General features: G+C 34.2%; 1 protein-coding gene across 1 annotated transcript; it reads left to right on the forward strand.

Moving 5' to 3' along the window:
- The first annotated feature begins 7,863 nt into the window (after window positions 1–7,863).
- On the forward strand, window positions 7,864–12,286 carry LOC123534459 (uncharacterized). Its single transcript, XM_045316724.2, has 2 exons — window positions 7,864–8,261; window positions 10,533–12,286. The coding sequence occupies exons 1-2, from the start codon at window positions 8,153–8,155 to the stop codon at window positions 11,219–11,221; spliced, it is 798 nt and encodes a 265-aa protein (XP_045172659.2). The 5' UTR covers window positions 7,864–8,152; the 3' UTR covers window positions 11,222–12,286.
- The last annotated feature ends 217 nt before the right edge of the window (window positions 12,287–12,503 follow it).

Consider the following 12,503-nt stretch of genomic DNA (forward strand, 5'->3'; position numbering starts at 1 on the left):
TTTCTCTCATAATGCAAATTAAGAAAATAAAATGTGTTACGTACACTTCCTGTCTATTGGCTAAGTTGTTGGCCGCTCAACCGGCAGGCCGAGGACTCAAACCCCACTGGGGTAACCACCATGACACCAAGACCTGTTTTTTCGTAGAATAGAACTTGAATGCTATTCAAATAAGCCAATATTTTCTTCGTGAACGACCTAAAATAAATTAGTATCAATTACGCAAAACAAATTTTACTGTTATCTGCTCCTTGTGGTCTTCCATACTTGCATGTTAAAATACTCAATCAGTATTAATGTAAAAGTAAAAAAGTAAAAACTCTGAAAAGCGGACCTTGTCTGGACCAAGTCAAAAGTACCGTTTTCAGGGGATTTTGTACATATCTGTAAGTGGTATTACATATGTTATTTTATTCCTTATATATATACATTATTCATTATATTAGATATATTGATTTCTACAATTTTAAATACTTATTAATGTGATTTCAATGTCTGTTGGTGTAAGGTTACATATTATATCGTTGCTTATTTTATTATGTTAAATATATTGATATCTACAATTTTAGATAATTGTAAATGTGATATCAATGTCTTTGATGTAAGGTTAGGGGATTTGAAGTGGGAACTGATCAGTTTGTTATAGAGTGATATACAGATGTGACGACATCTAATAATGGGATATCAGAATGTGAGGACAGTGGTATTCCGACAAATGTCCGATTAAAACTTCCCAAGGTTCTTTCGAGACACATGCTTGGTCATACAGTTTTGGCGCTGTTGGAAACAGCTGAGGCTACTTATTTGATAACTGTATGTTATATTCAGTTGGTTGACTGTTTAAAGCCCTGAGGTTCCATGAAGGAATAATGCCGGGCAGTTTGATCGAAGCGCTGAGTGGTTGCGGCTTTGACTTTGTAAATCGTTTGTGTTGAAAAGATGCTAGGTCATATTGGTTTGGGTACTGTTGAGTCGGCTTCAACTGCTCTGTCAGATAATAATGTTTTCTGTTCTGTGGATTGATCCCTTAATCTCCACAGGTTCCATTAAGAAAATAAACCTGTCCAGTATGATCTCGTGATGTTTGGGTCAACTTTAACTATTTGCTAGTTAGGTTACGGTCACTAGTTAGGAATCGGTTTTAATTTTGAAAATTCATGTTGTTACTTCATTGTTTGACATGTTAGTATAATTTTGAAACATAGGGCCTATGTTCATTAGCTTGCTGCATGTATAATTCATCACTCGTATTTTTATCTAAAAACATTCCTTCGTGATGACTTTCTTTTTTTGTAAATAGAGGGAAGGAATGAAACGGTTTCGACTGTTCTACATGCTAATTTGAAGTATTTTAGCTTAAGCTTAATTATGTTATTGTATGAATCAATTCCCCATTATTCTGAACATTTAGATTACTGTAGCAGTTCTTTTTACAGTAAATCTAAAGTTTGTTGAAATTACACAATAATTCTTAAGGTAAATCAGATTGGTACTTAAGATATTAGAGAAACTACTATTGTTTATAAATCTGTTAAATTATATAGCACATATGGCACAGTGTTAGGAACCGTAACTCCCCCGCATATCAGTTTTCAGTTATACCTCTTGATCCCTTATTTTTAGCGTTGCCCAATCCCGTCCGCCTTCAAGTCCGTAGGTCCTTCAGCCAGTCCCTTCTTCACACAAAATGTGATTCCTTGATAACTTTAAAAGTACAAGATATTTTGTATGAAATTTGGTATATGAATACATGACAGCATACTTAGAGAATACTTACTTTTTTCTATTTCGCTAAAATGGCTATAAATAGTTATTATTGACTGTATCATCTTTGAGTAAGAACATGTTTTATATGATCAACAGTTAATAACGAGGAAACGTGGTAGGGCACGGCCTTGAACAATGACAAAGTTTATTCTTGGAAGTCTAAATAAGTTATTTTTTCACAAAACCTAACTGTAACCAATATGTTCAAAAGTTATGGTATATAAAATATCCATGTGAGTTGAATCTCTAAAACATAAAAAGGCTATATATGTCCACCGTTACACGGCCTAAAGACGCACAGACAAATGACGCGAAAAACTGATCGTTGCATAATTGCGACTCAAAAAGTCCTCAGTTATTTTGCTCTGAAGAGCTGTTTTTCCTGATTTTTTTTGCATTTTCACCCCTGAGATCACATGACAGATGTATGCTTTACATTTAGGTAGCATGTTCGAAAAAAAATAATACCATTACAGAATTTGCCATGGATACTTGAATCATACACCACCACTACAACTGGGGTGTGATTTTTGAGCTGATTTTGCAGTTAGTGTGTTTGACTGAAAATATTTTTCATGCATCAAATATGACCCTACTTTTCTATTCATTTTTATTCAGCACTGACATTATTCTTCAAGAAAACGTAAGCTACAGCCATTTAAAATTGGTCCTCATGTGTGCTACAGCCATTGGAAATATGTCAGTTTTATATAGAGTAAAGAAGAACAGCTATTTAGTGTGTTGTAACCATTATAATGGTTACACCTCTGTTAGGACGTGAGTTGACAAAAGAGCCAGTGATACATCCGACGCGGCGTTAATGACCGCAAATATACGAAATATGTAACAAATTCAAGGCCTTATAATGATCGCTGACTTGTTCCCTCTGTCACAGACAAAAGTCGCCCCGCCGAATGTCGCCCCGACCAATGCGCGATGCTAACTGCCGAATGCTAAATAACAAATAGTTAATGTCAATTACCAATTACATAATGCTAAATGTCTTATACGTAATGCTAACAGCTACATACAAAATACTGTATGTTATATACTAAATGATCAATGTCAAATGTTAAATGTTAAAACGATTTATGTTTATTGCCAAATGATAAATGATAAATTAAATTGATGAAATATATTTACTGTATGCACAGAGATGGTCGTGGCTAAAACCTGAAGGCCTGATACTAGCATTCGATAAGAAAAGTTATACATTCGTCAGCTAAAACTTGCAAAAATAAAGCAGTAAAGTCGACATTTGAATCTGAAGACACAATGAAAAAGAACACAAACAAATGATAATGTTACACATATTGTATATAGACAAGCTCCTATATGCTACGATAATGTGTCTGGAATGTGAAGCATATGTTCACAGTGTACAGCTTATACATGCATTTTGCAAGTTACCTGTTTAGATATTGAAGTGAAATACACAGCAAAATTTCTGATTATATATTTGAGCCTTACGAAAGACTCTTGTATATCTGTCTAACGGAGATTTTTTGATCCTAGTTTGTTGGTGTTTCACTGTTGGTTATTTTAAATTAAATGGAAAATATTGATACTGGTGTGAAGGTCGTAACATTAGCTTTACAATGACACCCTGATCATAAAGCTGATTTGTTTGTATAAGTCGTAGTGGCTTGTGGTCATGACACTGTTGATGAGCCCACGTAGCAGATATTATCCGGTTATTCACCTACATTGATATTTGATGCCCCATTTGATCATAGTGTTAATAAACATTGGCGGGTAATGAACTCTTTAGAATATCTTGCAATTAATGATACTATGACTTTCTTGTATAGGTAATATACCACTTAAAATATATTGTTTCATGTGTATTATCCAAGCAATTTTGAACCACCATTTTTTTTCTTTGCAGAATTTCACTCATATTTTGACATATATTGCGCAACAGAACAATTCAACACAGATATCTGAAAATGGAAATGATTCAGTTTACCATGCAATAAAATGCAAGACAATCTGTATTTAGTAACGCATGTTTATATTACTGATTTTGAAGTATCAACCCCCAAGCAAAATTGGCTAGCGCTAGTTTTCGTGGTTTTGGCCGCTCTGATTTATTCGAGATGTATTTCAAAGACACATACATCTTATGAGTTATTTATGATTATAATATTTTTACGTATTCATTTGAATGAGCACATTTTATTTTGGAGCAATGAAACGGTGAAATACATTTACTGTAACCACAGAGATGGCCGTGGCTTAAGTGGCAGGGGCCAGGTACGTATTTGGCACGGGTACGTTTTTTTAACTAAAATAGGTAGATGTACTATAAAGGCATTTATATTCAACTGGTATTTAATGATGTTTATAGAACTAAGGATTCCTGCGTACGAGTAATAATTGTGTAAGATAAATTTATACTGAAATCGATTTTCCTAGCCCCATGTAGTCAGCCGGGGCTAAACTCTTACCTGAGGTAACGGATTTCAGACGAAATTGAAAAGGCCATCCATCCTTCCAGATTCAGCTCATTATTTTCATCTGGTCACATGCTTAAAATATACATATGCTTAAGGTCAGTCATTTGCAGATAATACGGTACAGGTCGCGCAAGGTGTGCATGTTGGGCCATGTTTTGCCTCAAAATTTAATGTACTGAAAACGAAGTTTCACTCGTTTGATCATAGAGACAATGGAATCGGCAGGCTGAAAATGTCACATGATGAAGTGCTAAGAATATGCAATACATCCGCTTAGTACTTTCCTGGAATTTCTCAATATTAGAGATGTTTATGACTTTTTTTCGCACTGATATCAGCGCAGATTTGTGGAATCTTCAAATTTACTGTACCTTGCCCTCACCCGAACCCATTTAAACATTTTCTTGTAGGCCTGGTACCGGCAATCGATTTAAGTAGTAATACATTCCTCAGCTAAAACTTGCTAAACATCGAGCTGCAAAGTCGATTTGTGATCACAAGACACGACAAAATAGAACACAAACAAATTAGAATGTTATTTATAGACAAGCACCTAAATGCTACGATAATGTGTCTAAAATGTTACTCATTTCGAATATTGACATTGTGGAGCATATGTTCAGTCAAAGTGTACAGCTTACACATGTATTTTGGAAGTTAGATATTGAAGTGAAATATGAAGCAAAACTGTGTTATCTGTGTGACGGAGATTTTTTGATCATAGTTTGTTGGTGTTTCACTGTCGCTTATTTTAAATTAAATGGAAAATATTGATACTGGTGTGAAGGTCGTAACATTAGCTTTACAATGACACCCTGATCATAAAGCTGATTTGTTTGTATAAGTCGTAGTGGCTTGTGGTCATGACACTGTTGATGAGCCCACGTAGCAGATTTTATCGAGTTATCCTAGTACCTACATTGATATTTGATTCTCTATTTGACCATAGTGTTAATAAACATTGAAGGGTAATGAACTCTTTAGAATATCTTGCAATTAATAATACTATGACTTTCTTGTATAGGTAATATACCATTTAAAATATATTGTTTCATGTGTATTATCCAGGCAATTTTGAACCACCGTTTTTTTTCTTTGCAGAATTTCACTCATATTTTGACATATATTGCGCAACAGAACAATTCAACACAGATATCTGAAAATGGAAATGATTCAGTTTACCATGCAATGAAATGCAAGACAATCTGTATTTAGTAACGCATGTTTATATTACTGATTTTGAAGTATCAACCCCCAAGTAAAATTGGCTAGCGCTAGTTTTCGTGGTTTTGGTCACTCTGATTTATTCGAGATGTATTTCAAAGACACATACATCTTATGAGTTATTTATGATTATAATATTTTTACGTATTCATTTGAATGAGCACATTTTATTTTGGAGCAATAAAACGGTGAAATACATTTACTGTAACCACAGAGATGGCCGTGGCTTAAGAGACAGGGGCCAGGTACGTATTTGGCCCGGGTACGTTTTTTTTAAATAGAATAGGTAGATGTACTATAAAGACTTTTATATTCAACTGGTTTTTAATGATGTTTATAGAACTAAGGATTCCTGCGTACGGGTAATTATTGTGTAAAATAAATATATACTTAAATCGATTTTCTTAGCCGCGTGTAGTCAGCCGGGGCTAAACTCTTACCTGAGGTAACGGAAGTCAGACGAAATGGAAAAGGCCATCCATCCATCCAGATTCAGCTCATTATTTTCGTCTGGTCACATGCTTAAAATATACATATGCTTAAGGTCAGTCATTTGCAGATAATACGGTACAGGTCGCGCAAGGTGTGCATGTTGGGCCGTGTTTAGCCTCAAAATTTAATGTACTGAAAACGAAGTTTCACTCGTTTTATTTTAGAAACAATGGAATCGGCAGGCTGAAAATGTCACATGATGAAGTGCTAAGTATATGCAATATATCCGCTTAGTTCCTTCCTGGAATTTCTCAATATTAGAGATATTTTTTATGATTTTATTCGCTCTGGTATCAGCGCAGATTTGTAGAATCTTCAAATTTACTGTACCTTGCCCCCAACCCCCAACCCATTTAAACACTTTCTTGTAGGCCTGGTACCGGCAATCGATTTAAGTAGTAATACAATCGTCAGCTAAAACTTGCTAAACATCGAGCTGCAAAATCGATTTGTGATCTCAAGACACGACAAAATAGAACACAAACAAATTAGAATGTTATATATAGACAAGCACCTAAATGCTACGATAATGTGTCTAAAATGTTACACATTTCGAATATTGAAATTGTGGAGCATGTTCAGTCAAAGTGTACAGCTTACAAATGTATTTTGCAAGTTAGATATTGAAGTGGAATATGCAGCAAAAGAAGTGAAATATGCAGCAAAACTGTATTATCTGTGTAACGGAGACTTTTCATCATAATTTGTTGATGTTTCGCTTATTTTTAATTATATGGAAAATATTGATACTTGTGTGAAGGTCGTAACGTTAGCTTTACAATGACACCCTGATTATCAAGCTGGTTTGTTTGTATAAGTCGTAGTGGCTTGTGGTCATGACACTGTTGATGAACCCAGGTAGCAGATTTTATCGGGTTATCCTACCTACATTGATATTTTGACCATAGTGTTAATAAACATTGGCGGGTAATGAACTCATTAGAATATTTTGCAATTAATGATACTATGACTTTCTTGTAAAGGTAATATACCACTTATAATATGTTGCTTCATGTATATTATTCAGGCAATTTAGAACCACCGGTTGATTTTCTTTGCAGAATTTCACTCATGTTTTAACGTATATTGCGCAACAGAACAATTCAACCGCTTCTTATATCTGAAAATGATTCAGTTTACCATGCAATGAAATGCAAGACAATCTGTATTTAGTAACGCATGTTATATTGCTAATTTTGAAGTATCAACCCCCAAGTGAAATTGGCTAGCGATATTTTTCGTGGTCAATCTGACTTATCCGAGATTTATTTAAAAGACACATACATCTTATGAGTTATTTATGATTGTAATATTTGTACGTATTCATTTGTATTAGTAAGCGGTCACGTTGTCATATATAGCCCGTCCCACACAGAGAGACCTCGCATATCGATATTGTAAACAAAAGCTTGAACACAGCCCGAAACAGATGTTAGTAATAATGTTACGTAATATCACATGAAATTCAATATGAATGCATTATTCATTTTTTTTCAAAAGTTAGTACATTAGTCTCAAAACTCATTTATAACTGACAGGAATCGTGTATCACATTAACTTTTAGCCTACTGGTGGCAAGTGATTCTGCCTTTGCGACCAGTGCAGACCAAGATCAGCCTGCACATCCGTGCAGTCTGGTCATGGTCTGCACTGTTCGCTATTCAGTCAGTAAATTTTCAGTGACACCCCTTAAAACAATAAATGGTATCGCCAAAATTGGAAGATGGACGAGTCCATTTTAGAAATTTAGCAGGCTTAGGGTTAATAAACATTGGTAACAGACAAATGCATTTGCCTTCTTGCCATTATACTACTACATAAATCAAATAGTAAATTTTTAGTAGTTCTCTAAACAGTTTGCATACACTATCAAACGAATGTGTGTCAGCTAGGTATAAGGTTAAAATGTAAAACGTGTATCTTAGATTACATTTTGTACCAGTAATCTGTGCCATTTAAAGGTTATGAACTTGATAATAAAGTGGTTATATCTACACTGTTACAACTACATTGTAACTACGTACGCTCTGTTATTAATATGAACGTTCCGATGATATCCGGTAATATATGTTATGAAAATTAACGGACCGAATCGTTGAATTGAAAAGCCATTACAGGCTAAATTGTAGCACGCGAGTTACTGCAAACAAAATGATTCCAAATTGAATATTCGCTCCTATAGAGACGAGGATATAAAGGTGCTGCTGGAAATGACCTCTGAAGAAGGATGGAGTTTTTCTGAGATTGATTGTAGGGCTAGCTTAAAAGTTGACCCGGAAGGATTGCTTGTAGCAGAAGACGAGATAGGAATGCCCATTGGTACGTTGCTTGACTCGAAGAACTAGTTTAAAATTTAACATGAATGATTGTTGCTGTTTATGTGTCATTAAAAATGTGTTGTTTCCCATACATAGCATATGAAGTGTATTTTAATTTTCAGTCCGACATTGAGACATGAGATTTAAGACATTGGTATAGGATTAAATCTTTTTTTTCTGCTGTTTATGCATGTTTAAATCCTGTCGAATAAAGCACACGTTGAAAGGGTTTTATGTTGCGTGCGTTATTTATAGGACCGGTTTACACATGCTTGAACACCTAAAAGAAATTAATCCTCCTAATTGCAAGTAATAGTTAAAAACAAATTTGTCCTCCATATCAAATATTTCATCAAATTTTGAATCGAAACCATGATTATGATATGTATATGAAATGATCTAACTGGAACAATGAGTGCTCGGTTTAGAAATAAGGAAGCTATCGCAGTTTTTTCGAATGTCGTTGCTATCTTTATGGCTTTTACGCAACTCTGAAATGAGCCGTGCCATGAGAAAACCAACATAGTGGGTGTGCGACCAGCATGGATCCAGACCAGCCTGCGCATCCGCGCAGTCTGGTCAGGCTCCATGCTGTTCGCTTTTAAAGCCTATTGGAATTGGAGAAACTGTTAGCGAACAGCATGGATCCTGACCAGACTGCGCGGATGCGCAGGCTGGTCTGGATCCATGCTGGTCGCACACCCACTATGTTGGTTTTCTCATGGCACGGCTCAAATGTGCACATGAATACAAAAAATATACACAAAGGGTTAGTCGATATATGAACGTCCCGGTTAAATCATACAAATTTCTTGGATTATTAAATATTGAAATTATTACAACATAAAGGATAATAACATTTTCAGTTAGATCACTATTGGAAATGTATATTTTGTTACTTTTGATAAAATTTTGTAATTACTTCCCTTTTATATAAAATTATTTAAAAAGTGGTCTATTTCTGTTGGTTTCAATAGCATTTCTAGTTTTACATTTGCATTTGACAAATACTGAAATATTTCAACTACGTGAAACAAAAAGTAAATTTTAAAACAAAGTAAAGCTTCGTAATTCATCTTTGATAGACAAAAGGAGGTAATAACAATTTTACAAACTTGTATTTCTGATTAATTTTGGGAAATATGTTCTTTTCAATACAATTTTTGACACTTTTAATACATACTGCTTGTATTCATGTTACTCCTTAGGCAAAATACGTTTATTCAATTTATATTTATGCTAATATCTTGGTTGGGCAACTAGGAAAATCAAATGTTAAAAATACTTCCAGTGAAAATCTGACGTGTATTAAGAACTCAGTCAACACAAATAAGTGGAAATGATCAGCTGATTAAGTTTTGAACAAATCCATTACTTGCTCAAAACCTGATTAACCACGTTTAAATTGTCGTTCTTGTGTGTTTGTGCTCTTTAAATGCACCAACACACCTGAACGAGATGGCAGAAATCAGCCACTAAAGTGTCACACAGACGTCATGTAGTGATACATGTCTGCGAATATCTAATACTGCGTGCTTTCTTACATATTCTTTAATACCGTCTGTGTCCTCTATCATTGTCATTAAAATGTAGTATAGTTTGTCACCGGGATAAATTCAAAATTATTGAAACATAGAAATTATTCATACATCTTGTTATTTAATGTTTTTGGTTGCTTAAATGTTATGTTTGCTTGTTTTGGTGCCTTGAAGTAAACTGAAGTGCATTACCCCCTACAAGTGTTTTATATTGAAATAGAAAACATAAAATGTGCGCCTTGACACAATTATTCTTTTATTTTAAGGAAAGATACTGACCAAAACGGCGAAATCACCGCTTGTCACTTTGCTGATACGATAATCTAGTACTTTGTTTTTTAGATCTAGCGTATGCATATAACAATAATAATATGTTGTTAAAATCTCTTGAACTTTTAATAAAACTGGACTGTGCTATCATATAAAACCATTCGTTTTACGACGTCAACTTTTTAAAAGTCACAAAAATACATTAAAATATCTAAAATTCACAAACAAGAAAAAAGTTATTAGGGAAGAAAATGATGACCAAACAAGCTTTTATTTGTGTATTTTTTGTGACTTTTTAGGATCGGACGAGGTTGTTAAATGAAGGAATGATGTCATTGCGATATTCGATAGATTTGATTGTTATTAGCAACATAATATTATTGAAAGTGTACTTTCAGTATTTTTCCAGAAATTGGTAAAATAGCACATGACATTGATTAATTGTCAAACATTTCTATTTTCAGGATTTATCGGGCTTTTCAATATGACGTCAAACATAACGTATGTGAATGTTTTCATTGTACAAAAAGATCTGCGTGGGAAAGGAATCGGGAAGAAATTATGGGAAGCCATGCTAAAGGTCACAAAAGACAACACTTTAGTCCTTGATGGTGTTTCACAAATGAAAGGGTGGTATGAAAAACGGGGTTTTTCTTTTGAAGCTCACAGTGCCAGTTCCTACCATGGAACACTTTCATCTCAGGAATCTGTGACTTTACAAAACCCGTATAACATTGTTTCTCTCTCAGACGATATATGGTCAGCACTTATTGCGTATGATCAGCAAATTTACCCATACTCCAGAGAGCATGTTCTACGAGCATGGTTTTGTGGGGTCGACAGATACACCGCTGTCGCATTTCTCGATGAAAGCGTTGTCGGTTATGCGAATCTTCATTGGAAATCAAAGAAAGAATGTAACATCCGTGTATTAAACGCTGATAATGACGTCATTGCTGATACATTACTTCTTAATCTGTTGCAACATATTCCTCTAGGTTCAAACGTTTCCTTCATTTTATTGGAAGATAAACCCATTGCAAAGTATTTCTCAAATTTCAAGATTTCGGGAACTGAACATAAACTATTTACAAAGGAAATAACTGGTATTCAAACCGACAAAATAATATTTCATACGGGTCACACAATTTAAAAGGACATGTAAAAGAGCTATATGTCAGATATATAAATTTCTGATTTGGCATTTTAAAAGTAATTCAAATTATAGTATCCTCTTCAGATATGTGTTAATGTCAAGTAACCTTCACCGCTACAAAGCTTTACACATATGGATATATAATATAGATCGATACATATTTGGTGCATATCGTATCGGAATATACAGTGAGGTACTTACATTTTAATTCCAAGATATAGCAAAATATCTCTTTTAACGAGAATGTTATGGTTGTAAAATACTGGACCATTTAGGAAATTACTCACTTATCAAGTTGGAAATACCTTGCTAGAAACAACCTCTACAAGTTTGAGAAAATAGAAAATCTTTCTTTGTCTCAACATATTACTGACTGTTCTCTGGAAACGACATTTTAATAAAAAAAAGAGATGTATCTTGAGGAATTGACATTTCACTTATTAATCATTACGTCAACGAAACCCCATGTATTGACTAAAGCAAAAAGGATGACCACGGGCAGTTTGGCTGTTTTATGGTCACCTCAGTCGGTACCGTGTCGTATTTGAAACCAAGTATTTAGTTTTTGTAATGCTTGTCTAAAGCAAAAGCTTAAAACACGGAACGCGTGATTATCATTTAAGACATTTTTTGTGGATATTTAAGAGCAATGAAAAAGAAGTTAGGCACAGTTTACGAATAAACAACCCTTTGGTGTAGAATAAAATAGAAAGAATGTATGGTGATTAGATCCATATATTAACTGAATTTTGTTTAGTATAAATACGTTTTATCGGAAATATTTTAAAATTTATATACTTATAGAGTGAAAGGTATATTATGAACAGCATAAATGTATTATTTATTTGGATACTTCTTTGGACACTATGCTAAGAATCTCTTGAGCAGGTCAGTTCCACATTTTCTGGTCAAAAATCAACACCTAAAGTCAATATTCAACATTTTGTTTTCGCTTGAAACAACTAGGTAATTGTCATAATCTACGGTTGTTTAATGTCCAACGTCAACAAATAGTAACAGTTTACAAATTTTTGTTTCTTGGAGTAAATGTATTTGTTGTCAGCAGCTGTATAACGTTTACAATGATCCACATTTCAGCCTGCTTCAGAACGCCCGAATAGACTATACATGTATAAGGTGTTAATTTCTAAGTATGTTACCATAAATAAAATCCAAGAAATTTTACACGATGCTAGCAACAATACTGCACTGCATGCCGCGGGTGCCTAATATATCGATCACTTTACAATACTGTTGCAACGTTAATCTTCTCATAGAT

Source organism: Mercenaria mercenaria, chromosome 12, assembly GCF_021730395.1.
Source record: "Mercenaria mercenaria strain notata chromosome 12, MADL_Memer_1, whole genome shotgun sequence".
Lineage (NCBI taxonomy): Eukaryota > Metazoa > Mollusca > Bivalvia > Venerida > Veneridae > Mercenaria > Mercenaria mercenaria.

Bases quoted from the DNA above. Each gene is read 5' to 3' on its own strand.
- LOC123534459 (XM_045316724.2), top strand. From the start codon at position 8,153: ATGACCTCTGAAGAAGGATGGAGTTTTTCTGAGATTGATTGTAGGGCT. The intron at 8,262-10,532 runs GTACGTTGCTTG...TTCTATTTTCAG, and splicing joins CGAGATAGGAATGCCCATTG to GATTTATCGGGCTTTTCAAT.